The following is a 25,228-nucleotide window of genomic DNA, read 5'->3' on the forward strand; positions in this document are numbered from 1 at the left end:
GCAGCCGGGGGTCGGCCATGGCGGGAGCCTGGGGAGCCGGGGGCTGACCCGATCATCTCCCTTCCAGACCTGCATAGAATTAAAAGACTTTTTTTAAGTTGCTGTTCCATTTTCAGTGGTAAGCGGTAATTGCTTATACTTTAGATATTCTGGAGCAGACGTGCAATTACAACAAGAACCACGAACCACTGACGTGCCTGCCACCCTTTGAACTATCAGCGCTGAGATTTTTGGCAGAAAGTTGCCCGTGCAGAGCCGTGGCCGGAGCCCGTTGGGATGCAGGATGCGTCTTGAGCTGTGGGCCTTGGCTCTCTAGCCAGATGCGGAGGCGTTTTGGACCCAGAAGCCAGGCTGCTCTGCAGGGAGTGTCTACGAAAGTGACACTAGAAAGGACTAAAGGGCTCCTTCAGGAAACAGCCGAACGTGGGAGCTGCTGTGTTACAGTGGTCTCCCTGCCTCGAGGCCTTTCAGACTCTCCTTCTAGTTAACCGTGGGGTCCTCAGGGCGGGGGACCCCGGTGAGCCCCGGCCGTGGGGCTCAGTGACCTTGTTTTTGCCGGCATGTCCCAGGCCTCTGTGGACCCACTCCGTCGTGATCCTTGGACGTGGGACAGAGGCCTTGGGGCCTGGCACTGTCAGGACCCCACATAGCGGGGGCTCAGTTGATGCCTGCTGACGGGACTGAGGGGCTGTGGAGGGAAAGGAGAAGGGTTTTCAGCTGGGAGGACGGCCCTGAGATACTTTTGCTAAAATTCGTTGAGCAGGCGCTCTGTGCCGGGCCCTTTGCAAGTCATCTCGGCTGCGTCAGCGTGTCTAATGCTCCTACCAGCGCTATTTCATGACCCCGTTTCATAGATGGGGACACGGAGGCACACAGAAACCAAGTAACCTGCCTGATGCATTCGTTAAGGAGCTTTGCTGAGCGTGGCTGCGGAGTCCGAGGTTCTGGCCTCCGCACCGTGCTGCCCCTCAGCCCCGGGGAGCGCGGTGGCTTTCTGACCGAGGGCACTGCAGGGCTCAGGGCCGGAGTCTCCCCCGTCCTCCGGGGCAGCAACAAGGAAGGCAGGGCGTGAAGGGGCACCCGAGCTGGCGGGGGGCGGCCACGATGCCCTGGCCTAAGGGTCATTGTCACGCCCAGGCCGTGGGCGACGGTTCTCGAAACCCAGCGTTGGCTGGGGCTGTGCTTGGAGTCCACCCTGAACAGAAGCCTCCCCTTCAGCAGCACAGGCCCTGAACTCCCCAAGGCGCGTCGCCGGCAGGACAGTGTTTGCCAGCAAATATTTATATCTACTGCAGGTTTTGTTTTTCATTTGTCCCCTCCCAGGGAAGCCAGCTGGACACAGAATGTCAGGGTCACGCTGGGAGGCCGGAGACTTTCTGCGTGAGTGTTCCAAGGGGAATTCTTTAGGGGCCGAGGCCAGGTTATTTTTAAGTTTTGAGAGCCATGGGTTTGGATGTGGCCCTGTTCCTTCTTCGCCCTTCTTGTTCGGTGACTCGTCTGTGCGTGTCCTGGGAAGAGCCGGGACTGCTTACTCCCTGTTACTGGAAGTCTGCCGGGAGCATATCAGGGGCCTCTAGCTTCCTGCACACGTGTATTTGTAGCACAGAGAAAGTTCTGGAAGCCTACCATGGTGTGGTCTGTCAGTCAAAAGAAGGGGACTTGAGCTTGGTTAGCATGGGTCTCCCTCTGCAGCCAACCCCAGGAGGTGCAGAGGCCCAGGTGATTTGAGGACCGAGTGGACAGGGCGCCCCTTCTCATAGGCCCTGAGTCAGAGTGGACATGCACCCCCGCAGGCCCTGGGCTGGACAGCACGTGACAGCCCATTCAGCGTGACGAGACAGCAGCGGATTTGCCCTGGCTGCCCGAGGCCCCCCGACCACAACAGCAGCTTCCCTGTGCCCTGGAACCTCCTATCGGCAGCGTTGATGGTTTCCTTTCAGCCGGTGGAACCCAGCGGTGACCCTGTTTGCTCATAGGATAGTCAGTGCTTGCCCTGTGGACTGGGCGGAGGTTTTGCACCTGCTGAAGTGTTGCCTGTTCTGTGTACCGCACGCCCCCTCCCCTCTCAGTTGACATTTGCTGCCTGACGATGCAGTAGGTATTGAGTTTAGAAGGAGACAGGTTCCGGGCAGCCTGGCTGGCGGCAGCTGTGGCTGGGCTCCAGGGCGCTCGCCAACAGCGCTGTCCTCACCCTGACGTGCCGGCAGCTGGGAGCCGCAGGCTGTGCCAGCTCAGGCACGTAGCTTCCCTTTCCTGCCTCAGTTTCCTCGCCCGATGGGGAGTGGGTGTCCTGTGTTTGTTACACTTCTGTTTGCTTTCCCGTGCTGCGGGGTTCAGGCTGTCGGCTGGGAGGTGGCTCTCGGCTCTGGAGGTGACCATGTTTGGGGGCAGGAGCGGCTTCAGACACTGCGTGTGGGGGGTGTGTGTGTCTGTTGAACTTGGAAGAGTAGCCAGCACCAGAGCAGAGAAGCCTGGGGTGGTGAAGGCGGGAAGAACCTGCGTGTAAATGAACCCACCCCCCGGGCGGGGAGCAGGTGGACAGCGACGGCAGCCCCTTTTCCGAGTCGGCCGCCAGGCCCCTCCATGAGATCGCAGTGTCTCAACCCAGGTGGCGTAGAAGTGTCCTTTCACTAACAATGCGTGGTCGTCGTTGGCCTGACTCATGGGATCAAAACTACATTCTTTTGGGGGGAAAAAATGTAAGCTATGTGATAAAGAAGCAGTTAAGAAATAAGAAAAATGAGGAAATAAAACCGAACACTGTGTTAGTGATAAGATTCAAGATGTAAAACACAGGGCCTGGTCCATGGAAGGGACTCATAAAGTGTTTGGTGAATGGTCGAGTCATGGTGGGTATTTATAATGTTACGCCATCAGAGTCAAAAACTGGAATGTCCTGGTCACAGCGCTACTCTTTGCTTAGCAATAGGGCGCTGAGCCACAGTGGAAGCCACAAACGTAACCGCTCCATAACTTGTGCGCAGCGGCAGCTGTGACGCCCTGTACCGACGTCTGTCAGGCCCTGACAGCGCATCGAGTTGAAGGGTGAGCTTATTGGGTGAGGACTTTGGTGGCATGGCCGGCGGTAGGTGGGCCAGACGCGGGGCAGATGCTGAACATGGCAGACGCTGAACCTCCAGAGGCTGTGCACGTGGGGATGCCCTGTTCCCTGCGCCGGCCTGACACGTGACCACGTTTTGAGGAGAAGGGAATTGCAGTCAGACCCCACGTGACCTGCGTGACTCTGGACGCTTCCTGTCTTGCTGGCCGCGGGGAGCTCGCAAGGCCTGAAGCGGGACGGTGGGCATGAGCCCCCATGGGGCACTGACTTCCCTACTGCGTCCAGTGGCGCTCACCTGCCCCTCCTCTGTCCCTCCCAGACCCTTCCCCCACCTCTGTCTGTCACCCTGTTCAGTTCCAGGCCCAAATCCTCTACTCCCTCAACAGCCATCATGGAGCACCTGCTGTATGCAAGGGGCTGAATTAGGATTAGGAGGCTTCCTCTGTGCGCAGAGACTTACTGCTTGGTTCCCCTGCTGGAACATGCACCCCAGGAGAGTGCGGTGTCTGTCCTGGTCGCTGGTGCATCTCCGGGGCCCAGGGCAGCGCCTGGTACACAGCAGAGGCTCAGCAGGTCCTTGGTGAATGAAACAATGGATACCCTGCCAGTGGAGGAAAGGAGACATTCCCTGGCTCCCTCCTGAGTGTCGGTGCTCTGAGGGGAGCTGTTGCCGCCGTGGTGGGCACAGCGCCACATGCACAGGTGAGGGTAGCCGGCTCGCCCACCTAGCCCTCCTTAGCCATGACCCGGGCCAGGAGGTGCTCGGGTGGGCTCTCCCGCGCGGGCAGAAGGTGCCCGGGTGACTGAGGACTGGAGGGGCCGGAGGAGGCCTGGGCGCCATGGGTTGCCTGGGTCTGCAGAGCTTGGGGCCCGCTCACTTAAGTCCTGGGGAGGCTGGTGGCGGGCGGCAGGAGGCGCGCTGGCTGGCGCGCGCGTTCCTGCCCGAGAAGATATTCGCAGCACAAGAAAATCCGCTTCGGAGTCACTGTTTGTGAATGAGAAAAGCCATGTGAGTGGGTGTGGCTGGGCCGGCCCTGGGCGGAGGGCTCGCGGGTCTCGTGTCTCCGTTTCCCCATCCGGGAAATAAGGATGTGGTTGTTGCGAGGAGCAAGTTAATCGGTACAGTATGCGTCTGTGCTGTCCAGTGTGGGAGGCACTAGCCACAGGTGGTGCCGAGCACTTCAAAAGGTGGCCAGTCCGAACTGAGCTGTGCTCTGCCTGTGAGAGACCTCGACTTTGAAGACTTGGCATGGAAAAAAAATGTAAATAGCTCATTTATATTTTTATACTGAGTTTATGTGTAAATGAGAAGATGTTGGATATACGGGGCTAAGTAAATATATTACTAAAATTAGTTTCACCTGTGTTTACTTTTTAGGCGTGGCTACTTGACAATGTAAAATCCCAGGTGGCTCGTGTCATTTTTCTGTTGGACGGGGTTGTGCTACGTGAAGCCCTCAGAATAGGGAATGGCCTACCATACAAACACTTACGATGATTATTTGCTCAAAAATATCAAAGCCTCTTTACCTCGTCCCGTGAGAAAGCCTAGCCCCCTTGATTTGTTCAAATCCGTAAGTGCTTAAACAAGAAGATTGTAACTTGTCGGTGGGGGGGGGGACGGATTTTACCAGCGAGCCCTACCCCGCCCCCTGAGGCTCGCGTGTGCACTGACAGAGGAAGAAGACGCCCTGGGGCCCCAAGCTGGTGTCTGCGTGGGGCATGACCTAGCAGGTGGTCATGTTGCTGAGCCAATTTTCCAGAACCTTAAAAACACGCTCTGTTCAGCGAGTATGGGCAGAGCATCCAAAGAGACCGCCCATCCCCTTGTTATAGTTAGAGAAGTGAAAATCGCTGTTTCCTGTCCAGAGAGGTGGGAGGGGGCCCCTCGGGGTCTGGCTCCCCTGGGGCCCCAGCGAAAGGCTGCCCACACCCTGCACCTCTAACCAGGCTCTGGAGGCCTTGTGCGCCTGTGGGGGAGGGCGGCCAGGCTGGGGTGGCTTTCCGGGCAGCTTCCAAAGACCCCATTGTCTGGGGCCTGCTCTAACGCAGCTGAGGCTGTCCTCTCAGGTGGCCGCGCTTACACAGGCCCTTTGTTGACCCACCACACTGAGGTCAGTTTTGGAGCTGGCAGCCCCGCCTCTGCCCTTGGCCGACCTGTGGCTGCCTCCTCTCCAGGTTACCCGCGCCCGACAGTGGTGTATGAGGAGGGGCGGGGGTGGGGACAGGCGGCTGTGCCTACGTTTACAGTCCAGGGCGGCGCTGGATGAGGGGTGGGGGAGGAATGGCCCGGCTGGTGCTGAGCAAACAGGCAGGGCCTCCGCCCAGCTGCACGCTGACTGGGCTTCTCACCTCCACACCGGACACCCCAGGCTCTCCTGAGCATCGCCAGCCCAACCATACTCAGGGGGAGAGGTTGAGGACCCCCACCTCCCCATGGAAGGAATGCCAAGGAATTTGTGCTTGTGTTTTTTAAACATTTATATACAGTGCACTGTTTAGTTCCATGAGTTTTGACAAGTGCATGCACCCTTGTAACCCACTCTCCTATCACAATCTAGAAAGTTCCAGCCCCAGGAAGTTCCCTTGGCCTCTTCTCAGCCAGCGCCGGCCCCAGGCAACCACTGCTCTGGTTTTTTTCATCCTTTTATTTGTTTGCCTGTCCTAAAAGGTAACATTAATGAATTTCTATACAGTCGATCCATATTATTCAGATTCTGTTTTATGCATTTGCCTACTTGATGAAATTTATTTGTTGACACCATCAACAATAGTTAGCTCTTCGGTGATCATTTGGGAATACGCACAGAGCACAGAAAATTTTGAGTTGCCTGCAGATGTTCCAGCCGAGGTCTCTTGGGGTGACGTGGTGCCTGCCTGTTTCGGCTCTCATGCTACAAACAAGTGTCCTCTTCGTGGTCTATTCAATGCCACGGTTTTTGCATTTTTGTGCTTTTTGTTGGTGATTTCTCAGTGTTAGATGGCCCCCGAGAGCATTGCTGAAGTGCGGCCTAGTGTTTGTTCCTAAACATGAGGAGGCTCTGGTGTGTCTGACAGAGAAGATACATGTGCTCTGCAAGCTTCGTTTGGGCATGAGTCATGCTGCTGTTGGCGTGAATTCAGGGTTAATGAATCAACAGTTTATACTAAATAAGGTGTCAGAGACACAGATAAAACAACACTACGTATGGATTGGTTGATGAAAAAGTGACCAGAGGCTCATGGGAACCTAGCCTTGTATTTCCTGTAGGAACAGCAGTTCAGTATTTGTTGACTTGGCATTTGCGGCGGCTTCACGGATAATAGCTGCGGTGGAGAACGAGACTCTTCTACAGCATGACAGTCGGGCTCTTCCTCAGTGTGTCAGGTCGGGTGAAGGTGCTTCAAGGATTTCTCTATATCAGGCCACACTGCCTTCCAGAAAGGTTGTCATGTTTATGCATCTACTAACAGTGTTCCAAAGTGCCCTTTCCTCTGCGCCCTCCACAGCCGCTGTTGTTCTCCGTCTTTGCCAATGCGTCAGGGACAAGTGGCGTCCCTCCTTTGCGTTTGACTCCTGGCAAGGCGGCACATGTTTCCCTGCGCGGATTGGCCGTTCCTAGGTCAGAACAGAGCTGAGAAAGCAAGCGGGCCTCTGAGTGGGGAGACGGGAGGAGAAGGGAAGGGCAGGCCGGGGAGCCCCAGGAGCTGGGGGCGCGCGGGGCCTGCTGGGGGATACCCTGAACTCTCTTCTTCCCTCGGGAGTGGCGGGCGGGGCTGGCGGGGAGCCCTGGGCAGCTGGGAGGCTAGCTCGGCCTATTGCAATAGAAACTTCCTTTCCCACTGCAATGAATTGAAGCCATGGTTGGTGTTGAGCAGCTTTCAGAGTGAAGAAAGCGGACTGGCGCAATGACCTCGGTGCCCAAAATGGCCTTAAATACTTCCTTTGTGGCTTGCTGAGAGTTCACCCCTGGACTCAGGAATGACAGGGTGCCTGGGAGAGGGGGCAGAGGCAGGGGGGGCCAGGGTGCCGGGCTGTCAGCCTTGGCCGCCTCTTAGTGTCCCCTGCAGTGGTTTGGCCCCGCCCCCAAACTGAGGCCCCTCCCTGGAGGTTGAGGTGAGCGTCTCCACCGCTTCCTACCGCCTGTTAAGAGAAGTGCTCATCTGCGTGTGAGGCAGGAGCCCAGCACCCACCGCCCCCTGGGGTTTTAGGGGAGCTTCTAGGGTGGCGTGGAGGAGGACCATTGCTGGGGTCATTGGTCCAGCTCTGCCCCAGCCCTGGGCCTCTCTTCCAGAACCTGTTTACTCCCAGAGCTTCCCAGAGCTGCCCAGATCCACAGGCTACAGCCCTCGGCTCACAAAAAGCCCTGTTCAGCTTGTGTCTGGAATAACTCATCCCGATATGTTCCAGGCAGACCTGCCCCCCGGCCCCAGCCCGCTCCCCAATGCTGGCTGGGCGCCCTGACCTTTGTCGCCACTCCCTCTCAGCGCAGTAGGTGGTTGATGACTGTGTGAACCAGCCCCCTCCCTGTGATTTGCTGCAGGGGCCAGAGCTAAAGAGGCTGCCCCCCACGTCCAGTGAAGGGGGCAGCTTCAGGACGGCCCCCTGATAGAGGACCTGGGGTGCAGGCCACACCCACTGCCTACCTGATGGGGCCTTTGTATTTCAGTCCTCGTCATAGCAACGGAAGGCGCTGACGCAGGTGGTCCTCACGCAGGTCGGCTGTGCGTCCGGTGGAAGGGGGCCGCAGGGTTCTCGGCGCTGTCCGCGGCGGGGGCGGGGACGTGGGCAGGACCTGTGCTGCAGCCAAGCCTCGCGCCCGGGCTGCTCGCTGCCTCTGTGTATGCAGCTCCTGCCTTGGCCAGGAGGCAGGCCCAGGTAACGTTTGGCTTCAGGTGTGCCGAAGATCATTTAATACCGATCTGGGGTAAGTGGCGTCTCTGCCAGGGAACGCTGCCCATTCGATCTGCATTCGATCAGTTTCGCTGTGTCATTGGCTCTCAGACAATCTTCCTGGTACCGCCGTCCGGGACGGGGACATTCCAGGAGGCCGAGTGGCCTGTGTCCCACCCAAACCATAAAATGATCTTCCCCTTTGCCTGTCATATAGAGTGGAGGTTCCACTGATACTGTTTTTGAGAAAAGTTTCATGTCCTTTAAGCAGCTTGACAACCACCATTGTGCACAAGAGGGTCAGGCCAGCCAGAGCGGTTAATACGCAGCCGAAACAATAACGATGGTGGCGGTGACAACAGTAATAATAAAATACCACCTTCCCTTAGGAGTGAAACGTTCTGTGAATGCCTGGTGAATTGAAAGCTTTTGTGAAGGCCTGTTACTACGTTACATTACAGTAAGTCACAGTGTTAGCAGCATGGGTCACGGGTACCCAGTTTTTCTTCTCTGTCACTGGGAGGTCTGGTTCGGCTCTGGACAGCTGCCCCAGGCCCCGGGAGGAGCAAATGCAGTGTGAATAGGGGCCTCATCGTCCTGGCACCTCTGCCTGGGAGGAGCCCTGCAGGTCTGGGCGGCTGCGGTTGCCCAGTCCGAGCGCCTCGGAAGGATGCCTTGCTCCTAGGACACGCTGCGGCCCCTGTGAGCCCCCTGTGGCCGAGCGGCGCGGTGTCTCTCTCCTGCTCTTGCTCCCTGGCACCACACTCCCTGCCTGGCTCAGTCAGTCACTCCCCATCCCGTCCTGTGTCCCAGGGGCCCCTCTGGGGTGTCCTGGCCTCCAGCGCCTCCTCCCCGCGGCCCAGCTGGCTCACTGCTGTCACATGCATCCCCCCGCAGTTGCGCACAGGCCTCTGGCCTTCCTGTCTCCGCGCCACCTTCTTGTGCCTTTTCCCGAACCCAAACCGCCCTCCCTCCGCCAGCCCCAGCTTTTGAATGCGTTCAGTGCTTCTTTGCTCCACCGTGCGTGAGCTCTGCGTTCCTTCTGCTGGTGGGGACGCAGCCACGCGGCCAGGCCCTAGCCCTCCGCAGGCCGCTGCTGCTGTGACAGGTGGGAGGGGACAGGTGTGGCTGGCTCTTCCTGGCAGGAAACCACAGGCTGCAGAGGAGGGGCCGGCTGGGCTCGGATCCCTGCAGCGGCTCTCTGCCCCAGGTGGTCCCCCTTTTAAACCAGGAAGCCGTGCCTCGTCCTTGTCCTTCCCTGTGGGAAGAGTATAATTTTTGAAAAAATCCCATGCAGCCACTTTGCAAGACAGTTTGGCAGTTTCTTGTAAAACGAAACATATGCCTACCGTACAGTCCAGCAGCTTGCTCTATAGTGTTGCCCCAAATGAACTGAAAACCTGTGTGCACATGAAAACGTGCACGCGGGTGTTTGTCGCAGCTGCATTCATAATGGTGAAAGCCTGAAAGCAACCGCGACGCCCCCCTCAGTAGGTGAATGGATAAGCCAACGGTAGGACATCCAATGGAATTATCATTCAGTTAAAAAGAAATGAGCTATGCAGCCATGAAAAGACATGGAAGAACCTTAAACATGTGTGACTAAGTGAAGAAGCCAATCTGGAAAGGCCACATACGCTGTATGATTCCGCCTTCATGTCCTTCTGGAAAAGGCAAAGCTGTGGAGACAGTGAAAAGATCAGTGGGGGGCAGATGTTAGAGGAGGGGGATGTGTAGCAGAGCTCAGAGGACTCCCTGTGATTACACGCGTGTCCAGACCCACAGACCATGCCGCAGCCGGAGCGGACCCTCACGCAGGCTGTGGGTTCTGGGTGCAGGTTCATCACGTCCAGCGTACGCCCCGCCCCGGCGGCGGATGTTGATGCTGTGGGAGGATGCGAGGGCGTGGGGGCGGCAAGCGTGTGGGGAACCTCTGTGCTGGTGACGCAGTTTAGCTGTGAACCTAAAACTGCTTTAAAAAAGTAAGTTGTACTTTAAATAAACCGCCAGAAGGGAAGAAGCAAACAGGAGTCCCTACCCCAGGTAGTGAGTATTCACGATCTTTCAGAAACTTGCCCAGTTCCCAAGCTCCCCAGGGAACCCTGTGAGGCCGAGGCCCCGGGCAGGCGCACACTCTCTGCGGGATCCCTCCGTGCCCCCTACCCCACATCTGTGGTGGGGGGAGCGGGCGTGGCCCCCACCTCAGGCTACAGCCGCGAGAGGGCTCCGCTCCCGCCAGTGGGCGGGAATTTATGGATTCTTCGGTGCTCTGAACGTGGGCGCGAGAAGCCTGGAGCCCCATGGGCATCCCCCCTTATTCCCCTGGCCTCTCTGTGAATGCACGGGGTGGGCATGGCGTAAGGTCAGCCCGACTTGGGGCCTTCTGCTTAATCTTTGAATGTCAGGTTCTCGTCTGTATAATGACGATGATGCCCGTTTTGTAGGATTGCTGTTAAGTGAAGAAACATATAAATTGTGCAGCCCGGTGCTTGGTACATACGATGCCTAATAATTCCCACTAAGGATAGAGTAACGGGAACTGGATGGACCTCCTCCCTGAAACAACCAAAAAGCACAAACAAAGCAAACAACGGACAAAATATGTGAACCAAAGGTTTTCAAGATAGTGGATATCAGGCAGTGAAGGACAGTGAGTTTTGAGAGCCGGACTGGAGATGGGGTGAGCGCTGGGGCGGCCGCAGCCCCCTGCCTGGGGAGAGGGCGCGGGCTTGGCACACGGCAGGGGGAGGCGAGGCCGGGCCCGTAGACCCTTGAGTTGAAATGCACCTCAGAGTCCGGGGAGACAGAGACAGCTGGAGTTCATAGGACTCCGGTGAAATCTTTACTCCGCGAGTATCTCATAAAGGGCTTGTATCCCAGACAGGTAAGAAATCCTCGTAACTCAGCAGTAAGACAAAAAGGGGGCAAAAGATTTGTACAGACATGTCACCCAAGACGATACAGGATGGCAAAGAAGCCCATGAAGAGTTGCTCCGGCACATCATTCGTGGCAAGTGCCACAGGGATGTCGGGAAGGTGGAAGCCTCGTGAACCGCCGTGGGAATGTAAGATGGCAGAACTTCTTTAGCAAACAGCTTGGCCGTTTCTTATGAAGTTAAACATATACCCACCTAAGACCTAGCCATTCCACTCCTAGGTCTTTACCCAAGAGAAAAGGAAATATATGTCCATAAAAACACTTGTACGCAAGCAGCTTTACTTGTAACAGCCCCGTGCTGGAAACAGCTCAGATGTCCATCAGCGGGGGCGGGGGGGGGCAGGCAGATGAACCTATTGTGGTCCTGCCATGCAATGGAATACTACTCAGCAATGAAAAGGAACGGACGCTTGGTGCATGCAGCGACATGGGTGAATCTCAAAAGAATCATGCTGAGTGAAAGCGAACAAGTAAAAAAGAGCGCACACTCTACACGCCATCAACATAGCCTTGAGAAAAGGCACGCTGATCTGTGATGATGGAAGGCAGAGCGGCGGTTGCCTGGGGAAGGGGGCGGTAGGAAGGGAGGCCTTGCCAAAGGCACGGGGACAGGTGCCATCTTTGGGGACAGAGGATGCTGTCACTGCCTTGAGTGTGGTGATGACATTTGTGTACAAATGCCAACTGTTATTAACATTAAACATGTGCAGCGTGCCGTATGTCACGTCCACGTCCTTAAAGCTGTTGGTGAAAACGTCCGTCCAACGCAGTTTGGAGAACGGGTTAGTGGGCAGTAAGTCTAACTGCAGGAGCGAAAACGCCCCTCTCTCTTTCTTTTCTAAAAGTTTGCCTTCTTCTTCCCTCGCCCTCCCCTGGTGTTTGCGCTGGGTTACTATAGTGCAGTGTGAGGACATACTCTCCCTTTCCCCTGTTGGACATTTTTTTAGAGCCCTGTAGCTAAGGGGCCACGCGGGAGCCAAGGCGCCGGGGAGCCTCTTCCTCCTCTCTGTGCCACGGCGGCTCACACCTGCAACGCGCCTGATGCCTGCCGTGGGGTCCTCCCCACACCCACCAAGTCTCCACACCAGCCGGGTGACCTGCAGTTCAGTTCAATTCTGACCCTGCTGGGAGTCAGCACAGACCCCACATAAAACTGTCCCCCGCCTCGACTGCAGATGTCAGTCACTAGTTCAGGTTGTCACCCGTGCTTCCCACTGACCGGCTATCAATCGGGGTTCCCAAAACTCCCTCCTTAGGTTCGATTATTTCCTGAAATGGCTCACAGCACTCAGGGAAAACCTTACGTTTTCCAGGTGATGGTGAAGAATATGATAAAGCAGACAGACAAACAGCCAGGGAAAGAGATGCGCAGGGCGAAGTCCAGGAGGGTCTGGGCACAGGAGCGCCGCCCCGTGGAGTGGCGGTGTGCCACCCTCCCAGTGCCTGGGTGTGTCCGCCAACTGGAAGCGTTCCCTGAACCCCCTACTTCGAGGGTTTTGACAGAGACCTTATTGTGCAGGCGCGATCTGTTGTCAACTCATTCTCCAGGCCCCCAGCCCGCTCCTCTCTCCGGAGGGTGGAGCGGAGAGTTCCCAGCTGTAATCCTGGCTCGTCTTTCCAGCGACCCTCGCCACCCAGAATCGCCTCCTTAGAACAAAAGACAGTCCCATCACCCAGGAAGTTGCAAAGGATTTAGGGACTCTGTGTCAGAGCTGGGATGAGAGACCCGCACACGTATTTCTTACTCTTTCGCAAGCCTGAGCCTCTCCCCAGGCCACTTTGCAGGACCCTAGACGAGACCGGTCAGCATGGCAGGCTCTGGCTCCCTGGCCTCTGGGTGACCGTTCCACGAGGGCAGGGCTGGCATGCGGCCCCTTTTCTCATCATGCTGTTGCCGGCCTGTGGGGAGAGCCTGGCTCAGCACGAGGAGGGAGAAGCTTTTGTGGGGCGAATGGCACCGACAGAGGGCAGGAGGAATTGAGGGTCCCCACGGGGGGGTTGGGGTGGGGGCGGGGACAGCCTTGTGGCTGAGGTCCCAATGGGAGGCGGGCCCGGCTGCCAGGAGAAGACCAGGGGCAGGCTGCTCTTGGGTCTGAACCCCAGAGCAGGTGGTGTGTAGGGGGTGAGGAAGGAGTCCCCTGTTTTATTGGGGGGCTCATATGTGTGGGTGGAGTAGCCACATCTGCCAACCAAAGGGGAGAAGGGGGCTTTAGATTAGAGCCGGGGCTCGGATTCCATCGCTTGAAGGCCCCAGCGGCGTGACCTTCAGCAAGTTACACATCTTTCCATCTAGAACTTGGACTCCAGAAAGAGGTGTTGGCAGCGGCTCCTTCGCTAGAAGGAAACTCTCAGCCTGGGGTCTGATAGGTGCGTTTTTTTCTTAAAACATGAAATTGACTTTGAGTGATTTTTTTTTCCTACCAAAGGAAGAACAAAGCTGTTTCCTGCCCACGTGGTACTTTTCTGTCTACTTACCACAAGCCACAAGGAAGAAATACTTTCCTACCTACGTGGCTTCTTCTGGGATCTTCCTCACTCTGGCTGACAGTCCTTCCTTGCTTTGTATCTGTGTGAGACAGTGACGTGCTAAGAAAGGATGTCAGCGCTTAAGGTCCCGCTGCAGGAGTTAAGTGAGAGAGAATGAGGGGAGGGGCAAGGTTGAAGTCAGTAGGTCACAGGCCTCCGATAAAGAGGAAGCCAGGAGACAGTGCCGCTCAGCTGGCTGCAGGAGGGGGAGGAAGGCCTGACGTCAAGAGATAAAGTAGCAGGAAGCACGGTTGTCTGCGGCCACTTGAAGGCGCTGTCCGTCCTGCCGGTCGCCTTACGGGCAGGAGTGGGACAGCTGCTCTGATCGAGTTCCCAAACCCAAACAAGATGAGTTCACGTCTCAGTGGGGGCCGACAGCGCCCCGCTGACCATGAGCTTTCTTTCGGCTTCCCGCCTTGGCCAGCGGTCTCCAAGGCTGGTCCTTTTCCTGCGCTCACCCGTGCACAGCGCGGCGAGGGCCGGGGGGCAGAGACTGGCCACGCCTTTGACCCACACGGCTCCTCGGCTCTTTCTACAGTGTATTCAGGAAAGAGGCCCCTGTGATCAGCAGGGAAGAAGGGGGGTTGCCCTTGGGGGTGAGCAGAGTTCTCTTCGTGTTGCTCTGACGATCCGTCCAGTCTGCGTTGGGCGTGTCTCAGTTGCCGTCTGACAAGCCGGTCTCCATTGCTTGGGGTCAAGGCTTAGAGTCAGGTCAACTGGGGGACTTGGGATGGGGTGGGCTGGACGTAGACCTCGGGGTCCCCCGACAGTGCAATCGATACCCCGCCATTACTTGACATTTGACAACTTCCAGGAGCATCCCCCCATCACTGCGTTGGCATCCGGCCTCAGCCAGTGCTCAGAAACGTAATCTGTTTCTGTCTTCACATGTTTGTTGAGGGCCTACTAAGCGCTCTCTGTCAGTGGCTGCAGGTGTTCAGAATAAGACTCTGAATCTCTGTAAGAGACACCTACCAGGGGGACAGACATGTATACCCGGTACAAGGGGACGAGGAGGGAGAGGGCAGGGCTGTGCATGGAGCTACATAGGAAGGGATCCAATTGAGCGGTGTTGAGCCTTTGCAGGGCGCCGGTTAGGACACGGCTCCGTCCCGAAGGCATGTGCTGTTTACCAGCAGAGGCAGGTGGATGCCCAGGCAACCAGGAATCTGCCACAGCACGGCGGGTGCTTAGTCTGGTGGCAGGCATGCCATGCCCTCCTTTAACGTCCCTACGCTCCCAGTGTGGGACGCCCCAAGGCCACACCTGGCCCGGCCCGCTTCAGTGACCAGCCCTCCGGGTCCCGCAGCAGCCGCCGCCTGCGCCACCCGTTTCTGGACTGGTGAGCCTGCTGAAATGAGCCGTACAGAGGAGACGTCACAACAGGACCCTGCCGCCCCCACGTTAGCTTCCCTGCTGATGGTCACAGCTCCGAGCATGTCCAGAACTGATGTATTTCCTAATGTAAGAGCAGCCTAAGTTGTCCATGAAATTAACAAGCAGAAAGAAATGCAGGTGCCTCTGAGTTCCTTGATGTTTTCCATTTCATAGCAGCGGGGGCACTCTGTTTACTTTCTGGCTTGCTAAGTACAGGACACCAGCTGCCAGCAGTCTCGTCCTGCATGCATGCACACATGCGCACACACATGACACGGGCACATGTAGACACTGACACACAGGCAGTTTCACAGCAGTTAAAGAGATGGTGGGAGTTGGATTGATTGATGTTAACCGTGGTAGAACTGGGGTGGTGGGTGTATGGGGGGCCCCTGTATGATTCTTTCCACTTTTCTGCATGTTTGAAAAATTTCCTAATGTTGAAATTGAAGAACTGCAAATTGCGTTCTCTGGAGTTTTCCATGAACAAATCCCCCCGAGAGCCGTTTCTTGGGGCAACACCACGCTCATTTGTGAGCATGGGGCGAGAGGAGCTCTGGAACAGAGGGCTGCCCGCCCTGCAGGCAGAGGGCTGGGGGGTTTCAACCCACAGATCGGAACCGGGGTTGGGAGGGGGCCGCCCCCTCTGACTGAGCCCGAGAGCCGGCACCTGCGGGGCGCTGGGGGAGCGCTTGCCTTATATACAGGGCAGGGTGCAGCACAAAGAACGCCCTCCTTTATTACAGAATCATAAGCGTGTATTTCTGCAACATGACAATATCACGCTCAAGCACACTGTATGACATTTTCGGTGAAATGTTAAAATTCAAAGTATAAATTATTGCACCCGTATTATTGCCCTACCAACCACACTCAAGCAGGTGTTACTTCTGCCAGACCCTGGACGTGTGTATGTAAAACTGACTTTTCAAAAGTTTTAACATCATACCATATATTTAAACATACTTAAACTTTTTTGAGACTAGACTTTATTTTTTCTTTTTTAGCTCAAAAGCCATGCCTGCTCTTCCAAGAATTATTTTTTAAATACAGACACTGCAAACAAGTAAAGCCAGCCATACATTTACAGCCTAAAGAAGCCCCTCTTGACGTTTTGGTCCATTTCCCTGAATCGTTTTTTGCGCAGCCAGCATTGCTTACTATGCAGCTGGCATTGCTTATGTAACTGTGGTGTTTTTCACTGGAAGCCGATGGGGGAGCCCTGTGGTGGAGGGGCCCCAGGGCCTCCGTCCTGTGGGCTGGCCCGGAGCCTGGCTGTGGTCGCACTGCGTCCGGGTTGGTCCAGACTGACTCCCAGGCAGACACCTGGCTTGTTCACAAGGTGAGGTCCTAGGAGGCCCGGAAAGTCTTGGGCTCCCTTCGTGCTCAGACAAAGCTCACTGCTGAGGGCAGCAGCTCTATTACCCTCCTTTTTATTCGTGTGCCCATCTCTTGAGCATCCACCAAAGGAAGGGCCCTGTGCCACGCCCTCTTCACGTGTCTCACGGCAGCCCGGGGGGAGGCTGCCGTCGGCCCCCTATGTGGGCCATGACAGCTTGTGGCGTGACAGAGTCCAAGCCCAGGTCGCTCGCAGAACACGCCGTGGCCCTGGTAGATGAACTCTTCAGGGCTCCTGGTTTGCTAAGCAGCCTTCACTGCAGCTCCTGAGTCGTGCACGGCCAGCGAGATGAACCTTTTTCCTACCTGAGAACTAGTGCGCAGAGAGCCTACCAGGGTTACCCGAGCCCCGTGGGAGGTGACCTGGCTCTTTGGCTTCTGGTTCACTGTGTGGCCTCAGAGCCAGAGAGCCGGAGGGAGGGGGCGAGACCTGGAGGGTGTGAAGGGACGGAAGCTGGGCGCGGAGTGCCAGGCAGGGGAGCCCATGAGCAAGGAGCGTGGGAGCTGAGGTGGGGGGTGGGGGTCATGCTCAGAGGTGAGGGAGCGGGGAAAGCATCGGCTTTGCAGACTGACGGACCTGGGGCAGGGCGCCTGGTGCTTTTGTAAAAGTGAGGATAGTAAATCCTAGTCGGTGGTTCCCGCTGAGCATGGAAGGAAATCATTTACCTGAAATCTTGCCACCTGCGTGCTTGGCACATTGCAGTCATGGCGCAGTGTTTCGGACTTTGTCTCAGAGACGGCAGGAGACTTTGAGAGCTTTGGGCCAGGGAGCGGGTAGATAAAGTGCAGGCGCGTGGTGGGCGGGGGGCGGACGCCTGGTGCCCAGCCTGATGGCTGTCCCCTGCCGCTGGAAGTACTGATCCTTGAACGGCTCGGGGAGGGAGTGTGAGAGAAAAAGACATTTCAAAGGGGGAGCCCACAAGATTTGGCAGGATTTGGTGGGGAGCTGCTTATGGGGAGGATTATTGGGCTTTGTTCACGGGCTTTTGATGATTCGGTTTACACCGTCTCCCCGTCCCTCCCCTGCCCAGCTCACTCGTGTGCTCTCGCCCTGCAGGTACCTGTGTGAAGTGCAGCAAAGGGGTGTTTGGGGCCGGCCAGGCCTGCCAGGCCATGGGGAACCTCTACCACGACGCCTGCTTCACCTGCGCGGCCTGCAGTAAGTGTGTGTGCGTGCGGGAGGAGGGGGAGGTGAGGATCGTTGGGGCTAAGAAAGGGAGGCGGGAGGGGCACCCATCGTGGAGACCCTGGCCCCTGGTGCCCCACGGCCTCACTGAAGGGGCAGTGCCTTCTGGAGCAGGGTTCCGTGCCACCAGCCCAGGGCTCATCCAGGTCAGGTGACTGACCACAGAGTGCCAGGAGTTGCCCTGGGTGGACTTTGGTGATACGCTGAGTGGCTTCAGAGGGATCCCGGCTAAGGCCAGGCTTGTAATGCCTGTCAGAGGTTTCCGAACTGTTGGGGGTGGGGGCGCGTGGGGATCTGCCACCGTCTGCCTGTTGCCAGGGCCCTCCCCTACGGCAGGGGCCAGCCAGCGACCCCCGTGGGAGGCGGGGCCCCTTCAACACTCCATGACTCCAGTCTTTGACTGGAAGGCTGCTGTACAAGTGTGAAGTGTGCACGCGTGTGCGCGCCTGTGAGTGCGCACAGCTCAGGAGCACACCTGTGGGCATCTCTGCACTCTGGTACATGCATTATGACCAAAGCAGCAAACCGGGGGACCGGGCCTGTGCCCAGCTCAGCAAACTTCTCCCCAACTTGATGGCGACCACAGTGGAAAGATTCTGACACATTGCACGACGTTTGCCAAGGCTGAGCAAGTCAGGAATTGTGCTTGTTTCGTGGCCTCTACCAGAGATTAGTTCTGAGGAGCATTTCTGGAACATGGCCCACGGATGTTCTCTAATTCTGTACCGAGGCTAGCAGCTGTCAGGCAGCAGGAGACATTACAACCAAGCTGGAGTGTCAGGGACGAAGGGGTCTATTGTTCGGCCCAGGGGTTCTCTGTCCTGGCTGCTCCTGAGAATCACCAGGGGGCATAGGAACCAGTTGCGCCGCTGCCCCGCCATGGCCAGCAGAACCCGAAGCCCCATGGGTGGAGTCCCTGGAGCGGGGCGAGCATACAGCTTGAAGCTCCCCAAGCGACGCCAGGCGGTGGCCGGGGCGAGCATACAGCTTGAAGCTCCCCAAGCGACGCCAGGCGGTGGCCAGGGCTGAGCGCCCCGGGTGCATGCCAGGCTCCTCATTTTAGGAGCCTCTGGAGGAGGGCGGGGAGGGGCCTGCTCTCAGCAGCCCTCTGACTCCCGGCCTGAAGTGAACCAGGTGGGCAGGGACCTGTCTCCCCACCTGCCGAGCCTTGATGGCCAGGGGCTAAACCTCCTGCGTGGGTCCTCACTGCGGCTTCCTGCAAAGCCCGGGCCTGAGAGCTTACCATTTGTGCGGGGGTCGGTGTGGACCTCTGTAGGGAGAAACTGGGAAGGCTTCGGAATGGATGTGAAGTCTCCTGAGAACCTCAGCGGAACTGCTTTGTCTGGTTAGCAGATTCCCCGGGCCCTGGGCCTTGCCTTGTCTTTGAGCCGTGCTGCACTCTGCAGATTGCACAGTCCTGATGGCGACGCACACGTTTCTTGTCTGTGACAATGCAGACTGTCTGGTGCAGGCGCGGGGGGCTGTTGCTCTGTGGGGATCGGCCGCTGTTGGTCTCATGTCTGTTCAGCAAGTCAATGCGCGCAGCCCCGGCGGCCACACATGTGTGGTTCCCTGCAGACTCCTGGTCACTGCAGCTCCCTGGTTCCCTCCGTCATTCGCAAGTTAAATAAAATCTCTGACACGTGTTTCCACGGTAGCTGTGCGAGAGTTGTGATTGTGCCTTCTTTTAAGAACCATCTTTGACTTTTGGCTCCTGCCAAAATATGTCTCAATATTTGCTCTTATTTTCCAGGATAGAAAGAAAATACCGAGTAGAAGCTGTGTTTCTTCTCAAGCAATTATTTGAACTAAGAAAGTCGTTGGGGAAAAATATTGTTAATGAGTCAGTTGGTTCCTCCTTTGGCTGCATGACTATTGATTTCTTTTTTTTTTTTAAAGATTTTATTTATTTATTTTTAGACAGAGGGGAAGGGACGGAGAAAGAGAGGAAGAGAAACATCAATATGTGATTGCCTCTCGTGCACCCCTTATTGGGGACCTGGCCCGCAACCTAGGCCTGTGCCCTGACTGGGAATCGAACTGGCGACCCTTTGGTTTGTAGGCCGGCGCTCAATCTGCTGAGGCACACCAGGTAGTGCCTAGCTATCAGTTTCTTAATGGTTGAGTTTATCTTTCTTCAAACTATGCCAAGCACAAAGGCTTAAGGAAGCGGCTGGGCTGGGTGTTGGGTCCAGCATTCAAGGCCCTTTTGGCTGGCCTCTGCCATTGCTCCCTGCTAACTTACCAAGTCAAACTGGATTCCTCTTCTCCACATCCGAACACACAGCGCCCTGGAATCTCCTCCCCCTGCTCTGCATGTTTAAACTCTGACCAGCCTTTAGGACCCAGCTCGCAGGCTGCCCCTTCCAGGAAGCCTTCGCCCCTCCCCTAGCAGGAAGGAGCCCTTCTCCTGAGTTGTCCTGCCTGCCTGCTCCTCGATGTCCTCCTACTGGCTGTGACCCACGCTCTGTGACTCTGGGGCCAGCCACCCAGGCCCGAGAGCAGAGCTACTGAAAGCATAGGGACGGGGACTCGCTCCAAAAGTGAGTGCTGCGCCTTCCTGTTTGCCACGGCGCCTGCACACACTCCTGTTGTACGCAGACATGTCACTCCCTCTGCGCTTGGACGGAGCGGCTGGAGACCAGCCATGTGTCTGAGCGGCTTCTCTGGGACCCCGGAAATCATTTGCCTTTGCTCGGTTGACTTCTTGCTGCCTGTGCCAGCTTGCAGCAGAAGGGGGGACCGGGGCGCCCTGCGGCCTGGCTGTGCAGGTCTAAGAAGCTCAGCGTCGAGAGGACGGCACAACTGCGGCCGGGCTCACCCACCCACCGCCTCCTCGTTGGTGGAGCTGGAAACAGAGGCCCAGAGAAGGGCAGACAGTTTCCCAAGATTGAAAACCTGGCATGGAGCTGGCTCTGGAGTCCAGGCGCCCCAACCTAGAGGAGCCTTGTGTGCCCCCGTTTTGCGGGTTGGTTATTGTGTGTGTATGTGAGTGTGTATACGGGTGTGAGTATCTTCCTGTTTCCCCGCTTCATTTATCACAGTAATAGGGATGTTTCTGTAGGCATGCACACGCGCGCACACGTACACACACTCACTTCTTGGATTGTACTGATAATTTATTAAAATAAAATGCTGGGATCTTGTCAGTTCATACACGCTTACAAGGCCAGGCCAAGGCCTGACTGACCTGACTGGCACAGACACACTGAGCCACTTGGAGGTTCAGACAGTTTATGACTTGCACAGACAGCGAAACGAAAGACATGCCCAAGGTGCCAGCTTCCTGGGTCCTTGTCCCACACACCTGAAAGGGTGACACAAAGAGGGGCCCGATGACGCTGCGGGATGCAGCCCCGCACCTCAGCAGAGAGGAAGAGCTGTCTCGTCTCAGTGACAGGCACGCTGGGGAGCAAGGGAGATGCCTCGACAGCCTCCCACCCTCTCGGGCCCTGGGCGGGTCCCAGGGGTTCCCACTCAGGCCCCCTCCTCCGTGGGGGGTGCCGGGTCTCTAGGATCCCGTGGCGGTTCCCCACCGACAAGAGGCGACAGCGTTCCGTTCGTTTTTAGTTGTGAGAAGAGCGTGGCAGCCATTGAGAAAATCTTAGAGGCAGACCCCTGTTCTGTTGCTGTCACATGGGAGTTTCATGTGTGTATTTTCCCTTCTAGGCTTTGTCCAAATTTATACAACTGGGTCCACAGTTTCTCCAAAATGTTAGTAAAGCATATCCTTTTTGGTTACTCTTTTGTTGTAAATTCGTCCCCATCTTTGCTGTCTTCCTCTTAACCATTGGAGCCGTTACCTAGTAACTGATGCGCGGGGGGGGGGCGGGTTCCACAGTTTGACTGCATCGAGCGGGTTGGATTCCAGGCTGTTGATTACCACCCACGCCTGGCAAATGCCTTTGTGCATGCAGTTTTTTTTTTTTCCCCCTCTGCTGAATTGTTTCCTTGGTGTTCGCTCCCAGAAGTAGCTTCCGGGTGCAGCATGTGGGTGTTTCTGTGGTTTGTTAAAGTTCTTCTCTTCTTTCTTGACTTGCTTCTCAGGCAGTGAGTGTTTGGTTGCCATGGAGATGGGAGCTGGTGTTGCCTCCGCACCCCCCCCCCACAGGCCCTGCCCACCCACGTGGCTGGGCCCCCACTGGGCTCCCGGAAGCTGCCGGCTGGCAGTGCAGTGGAAGGGAGGGTCAGTGAGGAGCGCAGGCATGGCCTGGCTGGCGGCCACAGCCTCTGCGTCTGGACACTGTGTGTCAAGTGGCCTGTCTGAGGAGACGCTGGCGCCCGTGTGAGGTTTCGGAGAGGTGGAGTGAGAAGGAAGAAAACGTGTGCTGAACTGGTGGGGTCAAGAGGAGTTCTCTTTGGCACCTTCCAGAATAGACGATGAGGGAGGAAGAAGGCAGGGCTGTGTCCTCACTCCCAGGCAGCCTCAGGTCTGGGAAGTGAGATTTTTGTCAATTTGTAAAGACCAGTGGAAGTCCGTCCTGGAACCCAGATGAGACCTGTTTGCCATGCGTGGCCCGTCTGTGGGAATTGGAAGGCGATGGGCTCGATAAGACATTGCCTGTGCTTTCCTGCCCTGGGTGGTGCTCATAGAACAGGGGTTGCCCAGGTCCTGGGAGTGAGGGTTGGGGCACAGGTGTTCTACGCTGGCGGGAACTGTGCCCAGTGCTGGCCTGTGTCCAGAGGAAGGTCACCGAGGGCCAGACAGGGCCCATTCAGGGGACAGGGCTGGGATGTGCAAGTCGAGGCCAGAGCCGGTGACTTTCAGTGCTGTGACCCAGTGCTTACACTCCTGGGTAGGGTGCACTGTGACCCGCTGGCTGTACCTCACGGGAAAACCCCTACAAAGTTAAGACTATATGCCATTTGCCCATCCCACCTCCCAGAAACCAAGCATCCGTGGTTGTTAAGGATCGAGAGAGGATTTTATAGTGAACTCTCACACAGGTAGACCCAGTCGGGGGAAGCCTGAGTCAGGGGGCAGCCTGCATCTGGAACCCTAGAACGGTGCCTTTTTATTCCTTCAGGTAAATAAAACAACTAGAAATAAGCCCAGTGTATGGAACAGAGGTCAGTCAGGTGGTTGGCAGCTCATCATCCAGTGAGTTCTGAAGTACAGGAGGGTTCTGGTCAGCTACTTGGTTTTTCTTACTAAGTCTAAATACTGCCCCTGAAATCCTGTTTACCGTATTTATCGTTGACTCCGAAAATGCTCAGAGTCGCAATCACTGGCGCCCGAATTAGGGAGGCCATCCTAGATTCATGGCAGGCCCGCTTCCCTAAAACAACCGTCCCTGTGTTCATGAGTACAGTGAGGCCTCGCTTAACTTCACCGCCAGGTTCTGCGCCTCAAACCGAGGTAAACTAAATCGGTTTCACCATAAGCTAATTGATAGAAACAAGAGTTTTAAGTTCCTGACGCATCTCATCAGCCTTATAATGAAACGGCGTTATTCGCGGACCTGCTGTAGTTTATCGGTGAGCCTTCTAGCTCCCTGCCAGCCTCGCCCCACCAAGCCTCCACCCCCAGTGACTCACCAAGTCCTGTAACAGCCCAGTGAGTTCGGCGTTATCATCACCCACATCTTACAGGCGAGCAGACAGTGGCTCGCAGAGTTTAGCTTGCTTGTGGGTGGCTCTCTGGTGGTTAAGTACGGGGGTCGGCACTTGAGCCCAGGACCGTGTGGACCCACAGCCCTTGCCATCAGCCATGATATTGTTACCTTTGCTTAAAGACAATGTGTGCTGAAGCAGGCGGCTGTCCCTGGACAGGGGGTCTCTCCATGACTTCTCAGATGCGGCTGCCGCCTTGGGGCCGTGTGACAGCAAAGGCTGGGTTTTCGGATGCTCTGGGGTTGTGAATGCAGATGAGCTAGCTGCCTGGGCCCTGGAAGGGGGGAGATGGGACTCCCTAGCGGGCTGCGCCCATAGCAGAGACATAGATGGAGGGCTTTGATCAGAGTTCTCTTCCTTCTCAAAGCCTTTGATCCCTGAATTTCTGAGCCCTCGAGACATCCCAGTATTTCTCATCCGATTCAGTATTTACGCCCGAGCCTCATGAGTCAGCCGGACCTAAGGAAGAAGCTGAAGATCAAGAATGTGAGAAAGGAAGAGTGGGCAGGTCCTGAAGGCAATCAGTGGGCGCGGGAGAAATCCGGAAACAACCAAAATAGATGGCTGGGCAAAGGGCTGTGCGGGTCGGAAGAGAGCAAGCGGGGGGCCGCTTTTATTGGGTGGGTCAAAGGCTCTCTTGTGTCCGTCTGTAGCAAAGCCAGTTCTGCTGGGTGCACTGGAATTGGAACCAGACTCGGTTTCTGAGGCCAGACTTTGTTGATTCAACCAGAGGCCACAAAGTGTCTGATGTAGAAGAACGTCAGATTCTTCATGGTGGTGGCACATGAATCAAAACAGGGTTTTTGAACTCTATTGTGCAGGGGACTGCAGTGTAACCTGCAACATGAGTGGCCACACCCGGGTTCCAAGCACACTCGTGGTTTGGGGTGGAAATCTGCTTTCCTTTCCTTCAGCAATCCTAGACCACGGGTGAAACCTGGTTGTGCCCAATGTGTCTACCGTTTCCCCAACTCTCAGAGGAGAACGGAGAGTGTGCCGCTGCGCCGGGGACACTGCACCCAATTAGCGGGAAGATGTCACACCGGGTGCCTCATGTCAGAGCCAGAATCCTGGATTTAGGGAGGAAGAGCTTTTCCAGAGGAGGATGGTATTCTGGCATTGCCGATGCTACCTGGGTCTCCTGGGCTCTCATTTTCCTAAGAGCTTCTCTTCTTTTCTCTCTTATATGCCCCGTCTCTAAAATTTTCTCTTAAAACTTCTGTCCCAGCTCTGGCCCTGTGATGGTTTATTTTGTGTTTCAATTTGATGGGCCATGGGGAGCCCAGATGCTTGATCAAACATTATTCTAGGTGTTTCTGTCTGGGAGGGTGTTTCTAGATGAGATTAACAATCTGTAGTCTGAGTGAAGCAGATTGCCCTTTCAGAATGGGTGGGCCTCACCCAATCAGTTGAAGGCCCCGTGGCGGGCACTCCCACAAGTGAGGAATTGGAACCAGGGCATCTTTTTTTTTTTCCTTCCTGTAAAGACACTAAAAATACTGAAACTACACTGTCGGCTCTCCTGGGTCTCCAGCTCGCTGACTGCAGATCTTGGGACCTGTCAGCCTCAGCCTCCATAATTGTGTGAGCCAGTTCCTTTTATAGTAGATCTGTCTACATACACACACACACACACACACACACACACACACACACACACACACAGTTGATTCCATTCCTCTGGAGAGCTCTGACTGATACAGGCCTTTTCATCTTCCTGCTCCCCTACTTTCCCTTCCCTCCTCACTTCCTCTCTCGCACATTCCCTCACCAACAACTTCTTTTGCACCCCTGGTTTTCATCGGCACTTCTGGGCCTCCGATGCCAGATGTCCCCGCGTGAGCCAGTGTTCATGGAGTATTCGCTCGTCTTCTCACGGCCACCTCCTGTGCCTCCCCAGCACACGCATGTACACAAGGGGAAGTGGAGTCTCGGAGTGGTCGCACAGCTGGTGCTCGGGGACTTGGGGTCCCAGCTCAGCTCCAGGTGGCCTTGCAGTGTAAGCGCTTGCCAGCACACCGGTGATCCTCACCCTTTCCTGTGCATCAGTCACAGTCATGGGGAGCCTGTTAGGATACAGACTCCAGGCTCCGCTTGTGCGATCCTGATCCCTGGAATCCAGAGAGCAGAGCCCAGGCACGGGCATCGTGGTGAGCGTCCCAGGGGCCGGGGGCCGCCAGTTGCGGCCTCTCCTCCCAGCCCCCTTCACCTTCACTCAGCTTCCAGGTCTCTGCTGCCCTCCTGAACTCTGGACGC

The 25,228-nt window shown here is 56.3% G+C and overlaps 1 protein-coding gene across 2 annotated transcripts in view; it reads left to right on the plus strand.

Annotated features, from left to right (window-relative positions):
* LIMD1 (LIM domain containing 1) overlaps positions 1-25,228 on the plus strand; it is a 56,709-nt gene that overhangs the window by 8,146 nt on the left and 23,335 nt on the right. Inside the window, exon 2 of one of the 2 annotated variants that reach the window (XM_054594672.1) lies at positions 17,231-17,332. The exons of the other annotated variant lie outside the window; for it this stretch is intronic. Coding sequence (XP_054450647.1) covers positions 17,231-17,332 — 102 coding nt within the window. The remainder of the gene's footprint in view (positions 1-17,230; positions 17,333-25,228) is intronic. 2 annotated transcript variants of the gene reach the window in all.

Source organism: Pteronotus mesoamericanus, unplaced genomic scaffold (genome assembly GCF_021234165.1).
Source record: "Pteronotus mesoamericanus isolate MK-2021 breed Mesoamerican mustached bat unplaced genomic scaffold, CSHL_Meso_final scaffold_533, whole genome shotgun sequence".
NCBI lineage: Eukaryota > Metazoa > Chordata > Mammalia > Chiroptera > Mormoopidae > Pteronotus > Pteronotus mesoamericanus.